This window comes from Haemaphysalis longicornis, unplaced genomic scaffold (genome assembly GCF_048455015.1).
Source record: "Haemaphysalis longicornis isolate Haplotype H1 unplaced genomic scaffold, Haemaphysalis longicornis Haplotype H1 scaffold_9, whole genome shotgun sequence".
Classification (NCBI taxonomy): Eukaryota; Metazoa; Arthropoda; class Arachnida; order Ixodida; family Ixodidae; genus Haemaphysalis; species Haemaphysalis longicornis.
The window spans coordinates 120,993,231-121,014,363 of NW_027526460.1; the positions used below are offsets into that span (position 1 = coordinate 120,993,231).

The 21,133-nt window shown below is 45.0% G+C and overlaps 2 protein-coding genes across 5 annotated transcripts in view; one reads left to right on the forward strand and one right to left on the reverse strand.

Annotated features, from left to right (window-relative positions):
- LOC144151416 (protein 5NUC-like) overlaps positions 1-5,263 on the forward strand; it is a 43,885-nt gene extending 38,622 nt beyond the window's left edge. Inside the window, exons 8-9 of one of the 2 annotated variants that reach the window (XM_077682460.1) lie at positions 783-983; positions 4,513-5,263. In XM_077682460.1, the coding sequence (XP_077538586.1) occupies positions 783-983; positions 4,513-4,688 (377 nt within the window). In that variant the 3' untranslated portion in view covers positions 4,689-5,263. The remainder of the gene's footprint in view (positions 1-782; positions 984-4,512) is intronic. The other variant, XM_077682461.1, reaches the window with a different exon arrangement.
- A 323-nt stretch (positions 5,264-5,586) lies between these two features.
- The window catches only part of LOC144153630 (uncharacterized), a 63,387-nt gene continuing 47,840 nt past the window's right edge, over positions 5,587-21,133 (reverse strand). For 2 of the 3 annotated variants that reach the window (XM_077685279.1, XM_077685280.1), the window contains exons 5-8: positions 19,542-19,676; positions 18,307-18,396; positions 14,136-14,232; positions 5,587-8,935 (exon numbers count right to left, since the gene is read on the reverse strand). In XM_077685279.1, the coding sequence (XP_077541405.1) occupies positions 8,872-8,935; positions 14,136-14,232; positions 18,307-18,396; positions 19,542-19,676 (386 nt within the window). In that variant the 3' untranslated portion in view covers positions 5,587-8,871. Of the gene's footprint in view, positions 8,936-13,978; positions 14,046-14,135; positions 14,233-18,306; positions 18,397-19,541; positions 19,677-21,133 lie in introns of all 3 variants that reach the window. The other variant, XM_077685281.1, reaches the window with a different exon arrangement.

A 21,133-nucleotide genomic window follows, 5' to 3' on the forward strand; every position in this document is an offset into this window, starting at 1 on the left:
GTGCATATCGAAAGAAAAATTTAGTTGTTAGCAGCGCTCTTGCGTCTTCTTCCTGTTCCCTTGTTCGGTAATTCGCCGTTTCATGAAGCAGAACACTGTACTAACTTACCCAAGCCAACCCCCTTAACAATGTTCATAGCAATGAAAGCGTGTACAAGGAGGGTCATTCCGACAACTTGTTTTAACAGTGAAGCAGTTTAGCAGATCTTTAGAGTTTCGTGTCCGCCGTTTAAAACCCAAAGAAAATGCTGAGCGCGTGCAAGTGACCGCAAGCTTCGCAGCGATCGCCCGGCTGTTCAAAAGACCAAGAAAATAACAAGCGCTCGTGCGTGTGGGCCTAACGACGACCACCCAGCGTCCCTGGTGCCCATTTGTCAAGCCAAGCATACCTACTTAGAGAGATTGGCCCAGATTGGCCAAAAAAAAAAAAAACAGAACTTCAGCATTCGCCGTAATCGGTTCAACACTTGCTCGCAACGAAAAGATTTCAGCGTGCGCCGTAATCGTGGGGACACTTTCTCGGCACGAGAAAGACAAGTCATAGCGTACGCCCCTCCAAGAGGATATCGAATGGTTAACTATTGCAAAAAATGAAGCAAGCTCACACTAATAGCAACAATGCTGGAGTATGGATCAGTGCGGCAGCGAAAAACAAGCAAATCGGCTGCAATCGTGGACTTAAACCGTCGTGATGGTGGTGAAGGTTTCGTACAGCTTCACTACCTTCAAGTCTTACGAGTTAGTGCGAGCTTTGTTTTTCAAAACTCACCGTGTCGACGCAGGCATCCGGGTCACCTACAACGTGAAGCGCAGTACTGACAGGGTGGCAAGCCTAAAGACGCTGTGTACGGACTGCCGTGTTCCGACCTACGTCGACGTGGAGGCCGACAAGACCTACAGTTACGTCGTCCCACAGACCATGTTGAACGGCAGCGAGAATTACATATTTCAGGGGCTCTCGAGAAGCGACATCCTCAACACAGGTTCGTCGATGCGATTGCCGTTTTGCGCTGTGCTACACTTAGAGCCCGAGGAAAGGAGAGCCGTGCCGTACTTACCGATTTCAACTCTTGTTTAGGGGTCGAGCTTACGCTATGTTTAGTAACGATAGCCTTTCTCGGGCAACTTAAACGAGACAACGTTTGACTGTCTATTCCTCGATTTAGCCAGCTAGCATAAGAAAAGGAATTGTTAAACGAGGCGTTTATAGAGGCAAGATATTCCCATGCTGCTGAAACTGGTAGAATACTTCATACTTCTGAACATTCTTCGAAACACCGTTCGACACACCGCATGAATACATGCGTAATCAAGGCATTGCTCTTTAAATTAAAAATTGACGTCGGCGCAGGTATTGCTGTAGTTAACATAATAAAACTCGTTAAAAACAATATTTTACAGCAGCCTGCACAGATGTTGTTATATTTTTTTGCTGGTACAGAAATCACCTTTTTTTTTTCTTTTAAAATGTGACCGCAGTAAAAATCGCTACCTGTTTTCGAGTGAATCACCTGCAGACACAGCAACTAACGAGATTATCGAAAACTCAACAGTTCACTCTAACCTGAAAAGTTCTAGCCAGACAGTCAGTATAATCGCAAAAAATGGCATTTGTAATAAGTCCGGATGGTGGACGCTGCTTGTTTGGAAATGATTGAGCGGCCACGTTTGATCGAATGGTGGACTTTGCCCACCATACTTCCCACGGGTGCCAGCACCGTGTAAATAGTGCTATGCTTATCCAGCGTGACGGAAAATTTCAGAAAGGAATAGCTGCCCACGCCAGTCGTTTGCTGGCAAGCGCTGGCAAGAAGTCCACCATTACGAGTAAAAGTACCTGACTGGTTTGGGCTCTTCGGAAGTTGCGCTAACACCAATACTTCTGTCCCTTACTCTTGAATCGCGCTGTTTTAGGATTTAAGCAAAAAAGGAACAACTGGTATATAGCTAGCCCCCGTTTTAGCGTTGGTGCTGTCACTGGTCGTGAGGTACCGTAACGTTCTCTGGTAGTTGCTTTTAAGAACTTGTGCTCACGCCTTAGCCACTGGGTTGGCCGCCATCACCAGCATTATTTCGCAGTTACATATAGATCCGACAGAAAACATCCCGCACAAACTTCTTGCCTCGATACCCATTGTCCGCGTCATCTCTGGCTGTGCTGCAGTACCCAAAACCTGCACTCCCTGCGGCACCCGTCACGTCTTCTGGCGTAGCCGGGCTCCCAGAGCTGCCGTTTCTGCAGTGGGCGGGCGCTTACTGTGTACACCATCAACCATGGTACCTACCGGCGGCTTGTAGCCTTCAAACAGCCGTTCCCGTCTTCAATTATCGAACGTATGGCCCTGGCAAAGCACAGTTTTCCGTACCAATCACCACTTTACTGGCCACATGAGGACAGCCTGCCGTGCCCCATTAGCGCTTTACCGTTTCATTATGCAAACTTGCCACGACGATGCAGTCCCTGGGCACATTGGAGCTGCAAAGTTGTATGACGGAGGTTCTAGCCGCTACCTGTTGCAGGGTCACTCCGCGTCTGTCTGTTGGACAGACAGCCCTTGTGTGCTTCTGGCTAGATTAGCAATCTCTCGATGGCTCCTTCGGACGGCTTCAGTTCCCTCGCTGTCCATTTGCGCCGAACACGCTCTCAGAATTTTCTTGTATTGTATGGGGCTTTCCTGCGATGCGACCTGGCTAGCGGCGGATGGTAACTGTGGTTTACATTTTACAAAATACACCACAAGCGCATTAGTGTTTCTGGCCCAACTGCAGAATTTCCCGGCTTTATCCTTCACCACGGCATTTTACACCGTGCCGCACCGACGCATGGTCCTTAACGACTGTGGACGTAACGTTCTGCTGCCCGACGTTAAGAGCTCCTGCGTGCCTCGGAAATTATTCACCAAACCACCCCCGTTTATTAGGTCCCAAAAAACGGCATGAATTTGCCCTGTATGATATTATTTCTAATAATATAAGCCTCGACCATCGCATCTGCGACGTGACCGCGCCCAGTAAAGCATGTTGTTGGGCTAGTTGGTCTTCATACTTAGGCTTAAACTGCGCAACCGACGGGAGAGGGGAAAAAAAGACAAGTCTAGTGCAGTCTGCCCTCGTCCTGTCTTTTTCTCCCCTCTCCCGTCCGCTGCGCAGTTTTACGTCTACGTTAGCGCGCCCTTTGCCCCCTTCGCCTATACCCCTGAACTCCAACCTACTACGTGTTACCGTCTCCTCTTTCTCGTCTTTGGCCGCTCGCCCTATACGCCTTAAAGCCAACTTTTTTTTTCCCTGCACCAGTTTCGTGTGCCGCACCAGCCAATGACCAGCACACGTCACAACTTGCACACTGCCGGCGACAAGCATGCGTCTGCACTGAAGCTCACCAGTATTATGGAAGACCCGGCACCATTGATCCTTTGCTGTCCTCGTTTTAGCGCGGGGTGTGAGGTTGTGTTTTTAACTCCAGTGTGCAAGCCCGGAATTTGTGTGAAAAATCTCTTAAAAGGACACTGCAACATTTCCGATGAACGCTTTCACCATTTCCTTCGAACTTGGAAGCATTGTGAGAGCTGTAGGTATCGCCAGAACGGAGAGGCACTGCGTAATTTGCTCGTCGCAGCAGATACACTTGTTTGTGTTTTGTTTTAGCAACACTTTTTCAAAGTGACTTTCGCGTGTGTTCATTGCGGAAACTGAAAGGACGCCAGCCAATGGCCGCTACATCACGCTAATGACGTAATTCCAGCGGTCGAACAACGCCAAGATAGATAAATAAATAAAATTCTGTTGAACACGTTTCGACGTTATCTGATATGCATAGAGCAAGAAATAGCTTTTGACCAATTTTGTAAGTTATCTGGCGGTCATGGAGCTGTAATTTTTGGCTGAGATACTTTGCCGCCCCCTAATCTTACTGGATGTGTTGGTTGGCTACGTTCTGCAAGCGTTTAAGATTTCAAAAGAAGTTGAAGCGTTGCAGAGTCCCTTTATGCACTTTTTTGGTCTGTGCGTCCTACTCGAAGAAACGCTGCGTAACACTAATTCTTAGCTATCAGACCACTGTCAACGTGGTGTTCAAATCATCCACCTGTCCTCTTAAAGCCCTTTAGAAGCCTGGTTGCAGGGTGACTTGCGGCCAGTTCGCTGCAGCAGCCCAAGCGGCAGCCCTGGCGGCCCTGGTTATTCTACCATCACTAATTGGCGTGAGCACTTTTAGTAGAAGAACTGTGCACTGCCTGTAGTGCTTCGCCGTAATAATTACAGCATTATCATCATTAGCAGACCCGCCAGCCCCTCCTCCTAGGATCTTTAGTAGTCATCTTAGTGTCGTGCATCCACTGATCCTTTGCCGGAGGCTCCTAATAAACGGTGGCTCATAACATAGTGCTCTGAAGTGATCCTTCACCTTTTAGAGTGCACATGATGGCCTGAAATGGTTAAGGGCATTTTGTATTCTTACGGGCTTAAAAAAACTCAGTGTGAAGTTCCGTTGGCAGCCTGTCGCTGTTTGTGCAGGTGTTACCGTGCTGGAGTTGATCCGATGGTACGTCAACAAGTCGTCCCCCTTAAAGGTCAAGCTCGAAGACCGAATCGTCATCACGAGCGCCTCTCACCGTTCTGCACTACTACCTGTTTTGCTGGGCGTGCCCGGCCTGGTCCTGCTGAACTCGGGGCCACGCAACAAATTTTGACAGAGGCGCGTGGGTAGCGTGTGGAGCTACCCCGAAAAGTTATGCCCAACACTAGAAGTGCTGCATGGACTCCGCTTATTTATGTCGTTTATTTGAACAATAGTACTGGCCCAAATTTGGCCTAATTTTAAGAATTTGTTGAATAGCGCACTTTTGTGCTAATGATGCTTTACTACCTTATTTGGTGTTTCGCCCATGCTTACAAAAGCTTCACGCGAAATTTACAGAAAGGTGTCGTAGATTTGCACTACCCGTTGTAATCATAATTTTAGCGGGTAGTTTTTTCGTGTAGCCTAGTATCAGGAATTTTTACTTGTATCAGGAATTTTTGTACTTTGTACTGTGAATTTCGAATTGTTGAATTTGTACTTGTATCAGGAATTTTTTCTGGGCTTCGTTTTCGGTCTTTGGATTTTCTCGTAGTTTTGATATCATGCATTTCTCGCCCTCAATATTGTGTTTACATCACGCTGTTTTAATAAACGGGGTTCTGTGCTGTTCCTTACACTAAAACTACCGATGAGGTTCACCTGGGCTGCAATGTGACAGCTAATTATTACACAAATAAAAAATAAATATCCTCAGTTTGATACGAAAAACACATACACTGCCTTTAAAATTTTACCACGCTGCTTAATTACGTACTGGTGTATTATTGTTAATTTCAATATGAGTAGTAATGGCGTGGGAGTGTTTTCGCTGAAAGGCCATTGCGTTTCTGTACTTTAGTTCTATGCTAGAGGTGTTATTATACCAGGAGAGTCGTTGTTCACACATGCCATGAAGGCGAGGCTGCCTGCAAGCATTTGTAGACCGAAATTCACAAGGCTTTGAGTTGCTTTTAAGACTCGCCACAGCTAACATGGGAGATTACTTCTGGCGCTTTCAAATACAGAGCGGCTTTTATTACACTTTATTGTAAGATGGAACCACAGAAGAACTGGCAACAGATTTGTTTTTATTAAATACACTTCGAAAGCATGGAAAGTGACGTAATGCAACAATAGCAAATATAAATCTCTCTTTGGGTTATAATAACTATTTACACATATCGCTTTCCATACAGGACTCATTCTCTCTATGAGAAAAGCCGCAGAGCTGAACAGCACAAACAATTATGGTATTCTTTTCTAAGACCGTGAGGGCAGTGTCTGTATGCAGGTTGTCGCACATACATTGGCTTAATTGTTTTTGTTGTCCTAAGCCTACCCCTGGAGAGCTGTCAAGGTATGAAAATTGCAAACCTGCTTATGACTCAGTTGTAATGGAGCAACTACGGGTATTCTGCTGCTGTTTTTAACCACGCGGTACAGAAAGCCGATGAAATTTACGAGGAACGTTTGAGTGCACCGAATCAGGCTCACATTGATTAGCTCAACGAAGCATGTGCTCTATCGCAAAGTATGTACATAATTTCTGTTTGATTGCACAACAAAAATGTTTCTTCAGCGTTTACATAGACGTCGTAAAGGCTCACAATTTGCAGGATACCAGAGTACCAGTAAGACTTGGGCGTGCAGAACAATTGATTTGGCACTCGGCCAGTTTTGCATGCATGAAGAAACAATACAGGACCTTCTGTTTTATCACCGCACATTTTTCATTCTCCCTTATTTGGCAGCTCCTTTCAACACGAGGGTCCTAAGCAACGTTGCCGGTCCTCGGTAAACTTCCAGTACGTTCAAAGTTTAGAACCAACGGAACAACAATGTGGCTCCGCTGGCTTCGAACGTTCATGTGTACCTATCGGCTTGAAATTGTCGATTGCTTAATTGAGGTACTTTTCACTGTTTTTTTTCCCACGTTGTCAGTTTGAGTTTCGTGCTTATTATGAGTTCTGCATTCAAGCTGTGATTCTACCGCCATGGCTTTTTAGGGAAGCATTATACGTAAACTCATACAGGATGAAAACAAGTTGCTTTTAGAAGTTGCGACCGTCATCAAGGAACCAAAAAACAAACAGTCGTCATAGAAAGAACACAAAGAAATAATGTTAGACTGACGGGTCACTACGGCTACCTTCTGTTGCCTCATCTCTCATTCAGAAGGGTGGGCGTGATAGTCATATTGAACCATATAGCGCAATTTTACGCAATGTGAATATGTGGGAATGCATTTTATATGAATGGCTCTGCCGCCTTAAAGGCGGCACGAAAACAAAACACAGCTTCGTTCAATTTGAAAGAACTACGCTTCAGCACCTCATGCAGCTCTATTCCACCCACGAAAGACGTTATCTAACAGAAAATAATGCATGAAGGATTGAAGAACTTTCAAATTTCGCACTGCAGTGAGGTGCAATAGGCGGGAGTGACGTCATACAGGCAAGCACTAAAAACCTCACTTTCAGTCTGTTGTCTGCACGTTAACGTTCCTGTGCTGCAATCAAACAGAACTAGAGGCCCCACTTCCATTACCAAGCTATGTGTTTTGACGATGATTTAGGTTGGGTGCCGCCAATCGCACAAAAAAAATTCTATGACGTCATAAAAAAGTTGCTGGAAAATTTTTGGGAGTCGCCACTGCTTCGAGTTTTTTTCTTATCTTCCTTATTTACTCGAAGTTTGCGATAAACATGGTATCGTTGTTATCAAGGCAGAGCAGCTATTTTAGTGAAGCAAACTTTTATTGTGTCCCCATGAAACTTTTAAATGAAGCAGGTGAGCGGGAAACCAGCAGTACCAGCGCGCCTACATGGCGAGCTCACCTTCACCATTGGATGGGGAAGTGGGGCAGGCTTCTGAGCTTGATGGGTGTTAACTTTCGTGCGACGACAGTGTATTCGTATGCAATTCTGCATGACTGGAATATGGATGGTGAACAAGGTAACGTGAAGTGGTCGCTCGCGACTTCTGGGTTAGTGGAGGTGGGTACTGCGCAATGTTTTAATGAGACCCACTAGGGCCGCAGAAATGATTACCGAAATGATTACCAACGACTTATCTCTACAAAAACTACCTTAGCTGCGCTATAATCCTAGGGCTATAAATTTGGTACCCCAATGACTTGTTGTGCACAAAACGTACAATTGCATGTAAACACCGGATCCATGTATGAATATTGTTAACTTTAAATGTTACAAAACCGCTTTCCTCGAGACAACCTCTCCCGAACGCGTGTCTCCACAACGCTACTTGTGTTGTGAACTGCGGAAAATGAACACCGTGCGGTGATTTCACAACCTAACTTTAGGCGTTTTCGCGTAAAGGGGGGGGAGACATTTGCTTAATTAAAGCTTTCAAGTTCATTTCAATTGCGGTGAAATCACGCTCGTAGCCGAATCCTGCGGAATAACTTTACCAAGTTCGTGCAATATTAATATTGTGTGTGCGTATACTGTGGTATCCACTCACTGTGTTGTCACCAACCGGCATATTCACCTGAGATTACGGGGAGTTTTCTAGCCAGCATTTTTTATGGGGTGCGTCCATCCTTAGAATGCTCTCGTCCCTGAAGACGCGTTCCCTGTCTATCATTAAAAGTATACCAGGGACTTTCTTTTCCCTTCTGCTTTAGTATTATAATCTTTATAGTGTACGGGTGCTATATATTCTACCAATACTGGACGTATATGTCGCTAACCATAATACGGCACTCGTGTTCTTATCTAATGCTAATTTGGATTACGACTAGGGTTAACTCATTTTGCTGCTGTCGGTCTGCCATAAATTAATAAGAGAATAAGCAGTGCAAGGAGTGGAAACGGCCTACCACGCAAATGATTATATCCGGAAAAGATGGCACGGCAAGTGTTTTCGCAAGAGCCCAAGTAAACAAAAGAGATCAGCATATAGGTATGTGCTTGAGCTCCATCATTCCTGTACCAATGGAATGACCCCCAACAATAGTAAAGCAGAAGGGTGAATAAATATGACTTTGTGCCATTTGCTTTCAACTCAGCACAAATTGTCATTAGTAAACTGGAGTGTAAATACATCATAAATGGCAGTAACGCGGAATTGTTTGGAACACAGGAAAAACAAATCAGAAAAATACGACAATGCTGTTGCAACCTCCTATAACGTAATGCACAAATTTCGTGCGGGCAGGAACTGTTACGAGCAGGACTGCGCTACCGTGGCCACCGGCAAGGAAGATATGTCCGTTGCAGCCGCAAACATTTGCAGATGAGTTCACACCGTCCCACATCACTTGGGCTGTATCTTGTAGGTCGCACCTGACGTCACGTCCTCAATGGTACTATGTAGATGGGTGGTCCGTTCGGGTATTGCATCTTCTTCTTCTGCCTGTAATGTAGATCGTAATGCGTGATCCTGTTCTGATGAAGCTGGTCAAAGTTTGCTATAAACGAAAGTTCAAATAGGCCTTTATGGATTCCTTTTGCATACCAAAAGAAGATGACGTTTTAAAGGTGAGCCGTTCGTCCACACACTTCACTTCCAGGGTTTACTCAGTGTAATACCACATGTAGCTGGTAGAAGAATTACGATTATGGCATCGTAGAGGCCTCATAACCAAACTAGAGAATGTTTTTTCGTGTTCTAATCCACTGAATTCTTGCCAGCGCGAAGGACTACTACTAAACTTACTGTTGCAGACACTTTTTTACATCTGCTTTACGTTTATTACTCTGGTATTTTACTTGCCAAATACCACATACGTTTCTTTTGGTAAGTAAAATGGAGCTGGTCAATAGCGCCCATACGCTCATTTGCACCAGATGCATGTTGCATGTTGCGGCTGTGCAATGACCAAGAGCACCCGAAGAGTATAAAACAGACCGTACCGACGGTCTGTTTTGAAAGAACGCATTGAAAGCAATGAATCTTCTGGTTAGGTTTTTTAATTTAATTGATGGCAGGGCTGTTAGATATAACTCGAAAACGCTTTCGCAATGTAATAAAAAATCCAATTCAATAATTCGCCACATCCCAAATTTTTTTTAAAAAAACGTTTCACCGGCCGTACATCCATATTGACTACCTCAACAGAGCCGTGTAGTTTTGTCCTTATATTTACGGATATGCTTCCCATTCATTACACCCTTTCTGCAGGAACTATGAAAACAAAAGTTCGGAATTTGGAATTCTTGCAGAGCTCGAGGGTTTGAGCTTCACTGAAGCAGATATCCTCGAGAAAGGCACGAGCGAAAAATTGTTTCAGTCATTAAGCTTGTTTTACAGTGTTTTCGTGTTCTCGACATCGGCCAGAATGCAATAGGGAACTATGTATCAAATATATTAAGGACCATAATCTGTCACTTCCGTAGGTGCATTACCTTTAAACTAATTTTAAACGTCACAAGCAGGTTCATTGCCCTGTTTTGTTTTCGGAATTCACTAACATCGTGGTGTGTCCTACATTCAGGAATTCCGAGGTTACGGAGTTCTCGTTATCATGAGGATTGTAACAGCGGCATGTGACTACATCAGCCGTTCCATTTGCTTAACACCTGTAATTATGGAAATAACGAACGCAACGATTCGTATGTGCGTTTTTCCATCTCTTCACTTTCGGTTCAATTCTTCAAAAATAAGCAAAATCTGAGAAACAAATCTTACGCTGCATACTAATCAAAAATTTATCTAGGAGACACACCTCTATGAAAGTGTTCATAGAATTTCAACATCTTCTATTAGGATTCTTATGGAAACTTTATTCATACGGCTTCTGTTACTTTCTCTGGTCTTTGCTTCCTTATGTGAAAATATACCAACAAAACGCGCACAAAGCTGTGTTGCCTTTAGAATGAGCGCATCCTAAATAACTAAAGAAATTATGGTTACACTTGATAGAATTTCAATGACACTTCCAAGAAGCTTTAAATTACAAAAATGTCTGTTAACCTGTTAACCTTGGGTTAGTGAGAGAGCGTAAGACTTATGCATGTTTAAAGTAGAAAAAACTAACCACTGGAGTACCACTGGACATCAGTTACAGGCAAATACTTTGAATCTAAGCACGCTTCTTACTCGTAACCACGTTGAACCGGTAAAAACATTGTTTTGATGTTTAAAAAGATCCCAAACTCACTAAGATACCAAGCATGGCCACCAGACTGTACTTTTGTGCTATGATCAAACCTCAAAGAACTAAAAGTGAAGTCTTTCCTTCTAATTTGTATGCGCACAAATATTTTTCAGAGAGCAACGACTCAAAGAAAGTCCGAAATTCTAGTCCTACAAAATATAAAACAGAGTTGAGCGGTACTCCACATCTAGACTCGTGTCTGGTGATTCATCTTCACCACCACCACCGCCACCACCACCATCATCATCATCATCACCTTCCTATCTACGCCCATTGCAGGGCAAAGGCCTCTCCAGTTGATCTCCAATTTTCCCGGTCTTGTGCTAACTGCAACCAATGTATCCCCGCAAACTTCTTGATCTCATCTATCCATCTAACCTTCTGCCGCCCCTTGCCATGCTTCCCTTCTCTAGGGATTCATTCTGTTACCCTATATGACCGATGGTTATCTTGCCTTCGCATTACATGCCTTGCCAAGAGTTACTCAATATATACAGTTGCGAAACTCCGCTTCAGAATCCTGGCGGCGCGAGCCTCCCTGCTCCATGGAAGGTGAGGGGCAAGACGAAGCGCGCGGGACCTAGGAGACAAAAGCTGAACTTCGCTAAACTACTGTTATTCAAATTTTTTCACAAAATAAATATTGCTTTTTAAATGAGAATACATTAATTAGGTGAAATTTTTTTGTGTTTTTGCGGAATTTTTTTGTGACTTACGGCAGCAGCCGCAAGCACTGGAGTGCTACTTCAACGTTCTCCCGGCAGACGACAGGCTAGTCAACTTGCCCCGTGCTTGTCCCGCCGCAGGGGGGAAACCAAAGACCGGCTTTTGATACATTGTGCCTATGGGGCCTATGGGGAGTTTCGCAACTCGTATATATCAAGTAACTCCGTGCCCTTCCAACACCCATTTCTTTATAATTTCTACTAATATGTCCTTAACACAAATTTGATCCCAGACCTACTCTGCTCTTTTCTCGTCCCGTAATGATACACCTATCGTCTTCCATTCCACTTCTCGCTGAGTCGTCCTCAGTTGAAGTTGAACCCTTTAGGTGAGCCTCCAAGTTTCTGCCCCGTAGGAGAGTACCCGTAAGATGCAGCTTTCATGCACTTTCTTCTACAGGGACAACGGTAGGATGCCATTCATTACCCGAGAGTGCCTACAGAATGCACCCCCCCCCCCCCCCATTCTGATCCTTCTAATATTTTTGCCTCACGGCTGGGATCCGGGGTCTCTACTTGGCCTAAGTAGACATATTCGCTTACCACTTCCACTGCCTAGCCACCTCTCTCGAACCGCTGTGCTCTCCCGAAGTTATTAAGCATTACATTAGTTTTACGCATATTAATTTTCAGGCCCAGGGTTGTACTGTGCTTTTCCAGTGCGGTAAGCATGCCTTGCAATTCGTCCCTCGAGTTACTGAGCCAGGCGACGTCATCAGCAAATCTGATGTTACTGAGGTATTCTCCATTAACCCTTATGCCCACCTGTTCCCAGTCCATTGTTCTGTATAACACTTGTAAACATGCTGTGAATAACATTGGAGAGATTGTGTCCCTTACGCCCTTCCTTACCGGTGTTTGACAGCTGTTCTTATGGAGGAAGATTGTGGCTGTGGACCAATTGTAGATACCCTCTAGAATTCTCACGTAATGCTCGTCTACACCCTGATTCCGCAATGACTCAATGATTGCCGAGGTTTCGACCGAGTGAAATGCTTTCTCATAATCTATGAAGGCTATATATAGGGATTGAGTGCACTCCGCGCATTTTTCTATCACCTGACTGATCGTGTGGATATGGTCCGTTGTTTAATAGCCTTAAGAAACTGCTTGTTCGCTAAGTTGACTGAAGTCTAAGGTGGCAGAAGTTGTGTTAGCGATTACGTTGGCAAGTACCTTGTACACGACTGACAGTAAGCTGATCGGCCTGTATTTTTTCAAGCCCTAATATTGCAATTCATATGGATTATGATGACGTTCGTGTTCTTCCAAGATTCCGGTGCACCGGCGGTCATTAGGCATTGGGTGTACAGGTTTGCCCGTTCTTCTAGTACAGTTTGCCCGCTATCTTTCAAGAAGTCTGCTGTTATCTGATCCTCACCAGGTGCTTTGCCCCCTTGCATGTCTTTTAAAGGCTTCTTTACTTCTTCGGTCGTTACTGGTCGGATGTCTATCTCCTCTGAACTACTTCCTCGTTCGGTATTATCCTGGATGTCGCGGCTACGGCACAGATCCCTCAAGAACTCGCCAGCTACTATACTATTTTATCCCTATTTGTAATGTCATTGACTTGCTTGTCTTTAAGTGCATACATCTCATTTTTCCCCACACCTAGACGCGCCTTCACTGCTTTCAGGCTGTCTCCGTTCTTTAGAGCATGATCGACCCTCTCCATATTACACTTCCATATGTCAGTCGTCTTACGCTTCTTGAATAAGCTCCGCTAGTGCTATTCTGTCATCTGGGGTGGAGATTGTCATGCTTTGCCATTTCCTAATGAAATCTTTCGTCTCCTGGGAAAGTACCAGTATCCTGTCTAGCGATCGTACCTGGGACTTCTACTGCACACTCCGTGATAATGCCTTTGAGATTGTCGCTGGCTTCCTGTGTCGTAAACTCTGCTTCCTCGGTTAGAGCTGAATATCGGTTCTGCAGCGTGATCCTGAATTCTTCAACTTTCCGTCTTACAGTTAGCAGTTCATGGGCTTCTTTCGTACTAACTTGTTACGGTCCATCCTCAAATACAGCCTAATTCAAGATCTTACCATACGGTGGTCACTACACCTCACCCTTACGGGTCTGGCGATCGAGGTATACGATAAAGGGACAACGACGATGATGATTATTCCTATTGGTTTCCCCTTTGTAGCGGGGTAATGACATGTCATCTTACCAAAAAGGACTAATATACCCATGTTTTACACCCAATTGGTTTAATACTACCGCTGCTTAGGGTAGGCAAAAAAGCTTATTAGGCAAAAAATACTTTTTTCCCTGTTACAGGTGGTAGCTGCCCTAGGCAATATTCCCCTCTCTGCTTTTCGTCCACCAGCATTCTAATCTTCTTTTCGTCCCCTCGACAGCCTTGCAGTTAACTTCCTCTGTGATACCCTTAAATCCTAGGGCTTCTGGAAGCCCAATATTCCCTTCATGTAGATTTGCATGAATACCCTCACATTCTATTGTTTCGTTTTTTCGATTGTTTCGTTTTTTATTTTGATTCCAAACATTACAACAATTCTGGCTAAAAGAATAAAAGAAAAAAAATAGTGCAGCACTCCCGCACGTTTTTACCTTTTGTTTCGTGTGTTCTCATACCTCTTGGTAAAGGATTCGGGGCTTAGTCCTGTTAGTTCGTCGCCTGTGATGTTCACAAGTTGGTGTTTGAGCGCCCATTTTTTAAACAGACTAATGCGCACTTGCGTGCGCCATTAAATGAGTGTCAGCTTACCTCGAACGGCGCACTAGAAGGATGACCAGGTAGACTAGAAGACAGAATCCGATGACTGATAACAGTACCAGAACCGCAATTTGGCCACCGGATACAACTGCGGAAGAGAGAAAAGGGAAGACGGACAAAAACTCTCTTAAATTATGTCCGTAATTCAGACATAATGACATTATGGGGGAGTAATGGGCAATGATAGGTCACAGGCGAGGTCGTTCGCTTTCAACTTGCTCCTCCCGAGGTAACAATAGCCGTGGCCGCACGGCTGTCGTGGAGACTAGCATTACGAAACTACAACTCATCACGTCTCAATCCGTTGCGGCGTCTCGTGGCGCCAGTTTGTCTGGACGAAAAGGCCACTGGGCTGGTGGGTTTCGTCGCGACCAAAGCGGCATCCTCTGAATTCCGATGACTGCGTGCGGAATGGACAAACACGGCCGATCATCGTCGTCTGGCCTCACGGCAGCCGAGACGTCTCACGGCAGCCGAGACGTCTTCCGAAACATTCCACTCTTGTGAGTGACCGTGAGAACGCTTGCTCTTCGCAAACGACTTCCCTTTCTTCAAAATCGACGCGCGTTCTAACCGCCTACGCGTTCTTGCTCGTCTGAGCGGATAACGTACAGGCGTTTGGCCCGCAAGCGGTGGTGACTTGTTCGGCATCTTCGGCAGATGCCTGAGTGATAGCTGTTCGCATGACTTTGGACCGTCCCCTTACGCATGTAGGGAAGTTGAGGGGGGGGGGGGCGTAGCCGCGTAAGAAAGGCCGAGGTTCTACGCTGCCAAACTTTCTCAAAAAGAGCGTTCTTGTCTCAGCATTCGAGCTAAGTAGATTGCTGCAAAATGGGGGTATCTTCCGTTGAAGGTATAGGTTTGAGATAAGTAGACCCGGCAAGACGAAGAGCCGGAGTTGGTGTCCGCCTCGGAATTTAAGGGTACAGCGGGGTACCTGGAAATTAGACAGGCCCCGCGGGGGGAACAGTCGCTGCCGTTAAGTACAGTTGGAGCATAGGTAAGTTTGGCGGCGAAGTACGGGGCACTCAAGTGGATTGTACGCAGTTAAGGTTAGGCTCTAGTTGGAGTTTGAAGTTTTAGTTTTATTACTCGTGTAGGCGTTTATTTATTGCAAATAGTTTTGTACAAGCTTTTCGCTTTTTCCTTTTATATTGATACGAAGCACCGAAAAGGACGATAGAAAACTACATGGTTATGGGGGGATTTCCCACAGCTGAAAGAAAATTAGATTATGCGAGGGGTTTAGGCGAAAGAAGACGACGAGGTGTGGTTGCGCAATCCGTTTTGTGTGCTAATGGCGGCGAGCATCTTGTCTTGTAATTACTGCAAATACATTGTTCTACGGCATGCTCGCCCAGTAAAATCTTATGGCAGCGGTGTTGGGGACGGGCCGACGCGATAAATGAACCTTGGGACGATCGCTTAAGGAGCCGAGACGGGGCGAAGCTGGGGGCCAGGATGGCAATGAAAGCCTCAATCCCCACCCAAACAAGGTACGTGGCCTCGGAATAGAAGTGACAGGGACCATGGTTAAGAGGGATGTGAAATCTATTTATATTTTGTACAAGGAAGCCGTAAGATGGCCAAGCAAGTTTCGCGTCCCACACAGCTTCTTCTTTACCTTAGGTTGTGGACACAACTCTCTTCTTCCCGTGGCAATATGAACACCGTCTCGAGTTTGTCAATTCGGCCACCATCTTCGAGAACATCAACACCATCGTCCTGCTCAGACTCCTCCCAAATCAATCGAAGCCTAGGCAATCGTGTTCCTGATGGACACGGAACTTCGGGGAAACGAATATCACCACAACTTTACTGACATGTTCTGTGAAAAGCCGTGGTGATGTGCGTAGGAAGGCGGCTGTAGGCATATACGTTAGGACGCGATGAATATGTATTGGTGGACAGGCTGTTCAATAACAAAATATCTTGAGGGAGGGAGAGACAACACACGAGGTAGTGTGGCTATTTAGTACCCCCCCATTATACTATTAATGTGTTTTTTCAGTGGTACGGTACACGCCATGCAGCCAAAGCCATGAGGAGCACAGACAGTTTAGCATATGGTGGTGATAGAGGGCAAAATTTAGGGAGCTTGGGTTTGGTGGGGCGATGTACGTAGCATGGCGTGCTTCAGCTGAAGGGAACAACTGAGCGCGTCCATCAGTGTCCGTCGCTTAGGAATTCTGTATGTATAGCCTCAGGAATATCATGTACAGAGAAGCAAGCAAGGACGGGGCCTGCGACTACATCTTCTAAACCGCAGTTTTGTCATTATGAATAATCTGGTGTGTAACTCGTGTTAAAAGTGCATTTGCAATCTCTGCCTTCACAAAGGGGATCTAAAATATCCGGTTGTATGTTCCGGCAGAACGAAGTTCCGATTAAGCCATGTTACTATGAGCATCCCGCTAGCTCTTGAATTGTATAAATTTTGCCAGAAATATTTCTGAGGCACAACACGATCCCTGCCTGTAATAAACGCAGAGAAAGCACAAGTTCTTCACACAAGTTTCGCTGAAAGCGTGCACAGGGGTATATAAGAAATTTCCGCATACAAGAACCTTATGAATTTGGAGGAGGTACGCGAGAATACCACTAAATAAAATTGCAAGCGTGTCTATGCCTTAGCGTGTATTCAAAATAAAATAGACCAGTGGGAAGTGGAGGCCTCAAATGTATGCATTACTTTGATTTCGTATATTGAAACAAAAAAAGAGACATTGGTAGGTATAGCATTCTGACCAAGTGAAGCTGAAGTGCTTCCCCTGTGGCGATATACTGGCTTTCTAAAGAAAGCTTTCACTCTTGTCGCCTCCGGACATTGCCCAGCACATATTAAAAGGCGAAAACTAGAGTAACAACTAACGACTGAACCATTTAGATAGGGTTCAATTAACGTGAAAGACAAAAGCAAAACACCGTGAAATTATTCGGCCACCCCAGTCGAGCCTTCCTTTTTGTAGCTGTGACGCTCAGTGAACTGTGAAGCCTCACTCATGCTAGGAGAGAAGGGAACAATGGGGATTTGCAGTGGAAAATCACGACAAGAAAAATGTCTGTAGTTTGTCGTATTTTCGCGTATACTGTCTTCTTATCATGTTCTTGTTTTGTCGTGTGATGATTCTGACTTTCTGTTGCATGTCGTATTTCTGTCCCGATTTTGATGTTCCGTCAAGCCGAATTCCTGTCTTGTCGTGATCCTCGTGTTACATTAGTAGTTGCACGTGGTTTGAATGCTATGGCCCACTGTGAAAAGCAGCATAAACTGCAGTTCTGTAGGGACTACAGGAATGTTTGTCGTTGAGAAATTTGACTTCATCGTTACGAGAGGAACGTGTGTCGTTACAACATATGGCTTTGTCGTAATAACCGGACTTCTGTTGTCCCAATAAAGTTTTTTGTCGTACGACAGACATTCTTTTTATGTTTTCAGCGGTATTCCTGTTGTGATTTTAGACTGGGTTTGCAGTAGGTATTCACCTTTGTTCGCGTATTCTAAACCTTCTCCGTGTGGCCGGTCAACGCGTGTAGAATATTTTTGACGGTACTGAGGCACCCATGCTTACAATTGAGTGTAAGTTGGCATAAATCATATCGTTAAAGAACAAGTTGCCCTCCTCTTTATACTGTGATCACAGGAAGAATTATACCTATAAGGATAAAAGATTCAGGCAATGGTGGGGTTCTTTGACGACCTTTTTCTGTTAGATCTTACTAAAGCAAACAAGGTTATACATTCATTTGTAGTAGTAAAAGTAATGTCGGAGGGAAAAAATACTGAACGTTCGATTCTTTTCCATGACAGGAAATCCGCAGCCTGACATAAACATAGGTCCTGAGTTTTTCTTATAACGTCTAGCAACATGAACGTACCGGGCGAAGTTTCATTTTTTTCTTTCATTTTGTCTTTATTTGAATGTTAAGGCCAGAAGGCATTACATGGCAGCGGGCAAGATGCAGGCGGTATTAACAACGCTTAATGAGGGTAGTGGTAAGTTATACATCAATACGTACAAGAGTATTACAAGTACGTATAAAGGCGGTAATAGTGGTTAACGTACATCAGTAGCAAAAATTAACAAGAACGAGGAAAACCAACAGGAAATAAAGGCCAGTTAATGTCAATAGATATGGAAATGATCTTAAAGAGACTTACCGACTTTGTATCGGCACTGGCGCTCCATGCAAAGCATGCCGGAGCGCTCGCACTCCCAGTCCATGTTGCATTCTTTACCCTCTGGTATCACTGTACAGAAATATCAGGCAAAAACATGTGTTAATAGCACACGCGATATGGAAAGTAAGGAACAAAAGTAGATTTCTAGCAGGGTGCACAAAAATTTTTGCCAGAGTTTCATTCTTTCTTCTATTTCTATGGTTACCAGGAGATTTAAAAATAGGTGATTGTTTCCAAAGCATTATAGTAGACAGCCGGTACAATTGAGCACAGTAAACATAGCCTAATATGAAGCCTATGCATTGTTAACTGAAGAAAGGAGAAAAACGGTGCGCAGCAGCTGCAACACACTCAATACAGTCCCATGACACCAGTCTGGAATACCGGCCTTGAAAACTTGTTTAGCATTTATATGCATGTGCATATTAAGGGTCCAGATGATTATGTCTACCTTATGATATGTTGAATCGAGCATAGTGTTCTAACGATAGCCGGCTAGTAGTTTTCTATCCCGCCTGGGCCGGCGGGGACTGAGGGTGGCCGGACGATAACTACACAGCACGCAGATCGCCGTGATAGTGAACGCTTTATTTTATGAGCCTCGCCTTTTTATAGCGGTGGCTCAGGGAAAACAAAAACCACGTGATCTACTCACGTCACGATACCAAGCTTCCAAGTTTGCAATGTCAGGCTACAACATAGTTAAAGTCATCAAATGAGCCATTTGAATTCCTGCTACATAAAAAAACATTTACCATCATTTCCAAGGGAAAGTTGAGAGAAGCTGGAAAGCAAAAAGTGCATCCAAACTTCGCTTAAAGTGCGTCCAATCGATTGTGAAACCTTCAAAGAACCAAACCACAAACGAAGAACCAACCCATGCGGCAATTTTTGGCGCACTAAGTAAACACATCTGCGAATGATCTAAATGTATACCGACACGAGGTTTATGAGATAGAGGTACACTATTGCATTGCTCCTTCATGATCAATGCCTGTATACTCCTATGGGGAACCGTTGCTTTTTCGTGATGCTCAAATAGTCGTTTTGACACAATGTAAGCCCGGTTTTATGCACACACCGGGTGTCCAGATATCTTATCGATCTTTTCCGTAGGGCAACAGGTCTATGGAAAAATGGATTACTTTTTTGACAGGACACCATCGGTCCCATAAAAAACCTTTCGCTTTCTCAAGTGGTCGCATTGCACTTACCAGGATTGCACTCTGTGCCGTCTGGGCTGGTCACGTAGGCGTCGGCGCATTGGCAGTAACCGTATCTGCAAACGGCATACTGCGTAAACCAGGTGCACTGGCTGTCGTCAACGCAGCTACCTCCCAGGTGCGCACCTGATGTGAAGGGGTCGAAAAAATATATTTTTCTGTTCAATCTACTTTGACACTTGCGTGCTCTCAGTGTACGCGCAGCTTAAATATTTTGCAACAAAAAATGAGACACTTAAGGCCATATTCCCAGTCAGCCTTCCACTCCATGCATTTCCTCCACTCGGCTGAGGGGAGGATACCAAAATGCTTGTGCATGTGAAAATAGCTTTCAAGGATCTCCTTGACTGGAGGCTCACGTGGGGGAGGGATTCAGAATACGTGGCTTAGAAACCAAGGCCTGCAGTATATTGCGCCCTTAAGTACACAGCACTTAAGGGGCTCGCCTTGTCGTGGTAGCTCGCCCGCCGGACCCAAGTAGAACCACACGGTGTTCTGTCGTAGCGGCTGTCTTCACGGCATAACCCAGAGGCCTTGAAAGCCAAGCGATTAATATTGTCCTAAGCGTTCGAAACTCGTGAACCGCTTGCGCTTGTCATACATCTCCCGTTGTTTAGCGCAAAGAAAACTGTAGGTAAATTTGAGGCAAAATATACGTAAGTAACCGGCAGCGCCCCTGTTCATTTAGTTAGGAACGCTCGTTGGGTTGGTTTTGACGATAGTAAGCGAAAAAAAGTGGCAGTGCAACGTCGCCACGTGCGGTAGGAAAGGCAAGCACAGAAAGAACAGAACTCCCGCTGGCGCAGCTTCAGGCAGGGGGCGCGCGAACACTGCGAGGGCGGGAAATTTGAACTTCATTGGGTAGTAGCAGTGAGCGGATGACGGCGCTACAGCCCATTATGGTGAATACCTGATCTGCACTTACGGCAGCTTCCACATTGAGTGGAACGGCTTTACTTTTTATATAACCTCAAGTCCAAAAGCACTGTAGATAACGGCTAGGGATTACTGTCGGGAGGTACATGACAGCTGTTGAGAGCGCTAGGATGAGGTGTAAATCCCGCCCGCACGTGGACAAGTGCCTTACTTCGCACCGATGCCTGTTTTGGTGCGGCCAGGAACATTTAGATTCATAATTCATAAAATTTCTGGTGTTCCACCTCATCAACGGAACTGTGTTGAAGGTTCTGTGGCGGCTTTGTCAATATGCCTTGCGGAAGCGCAATTGATTCTTTACGTTTCTGTTGATGTACCGCTGTTCCACGCTTTGCTTAACTAGCCGAGGGGCATTCGTGCGAGTGAGTTGAATACTGCGTTGTTAAGCGCGCCTACTACAGTCTGGCCAGGTGTAGCATATACGTACGAGTGAGTCCTCGATAGTGGCTTCAATTTCCGTATTATGCCAGACCAGTTATCGAAGCTTTAGCTGCGCAGAGATGTGAATATTCCCAAGGGACCCTGCAACACTTTAAATACATTTTTCGAAGTATGAATTGCTTTCAGAGCGTACTCAACAGCTGCATCTAGTACTTAAATTTCGCGGACACAAAGTACCCCAACCAGATATTACTGCTGTAAACCCA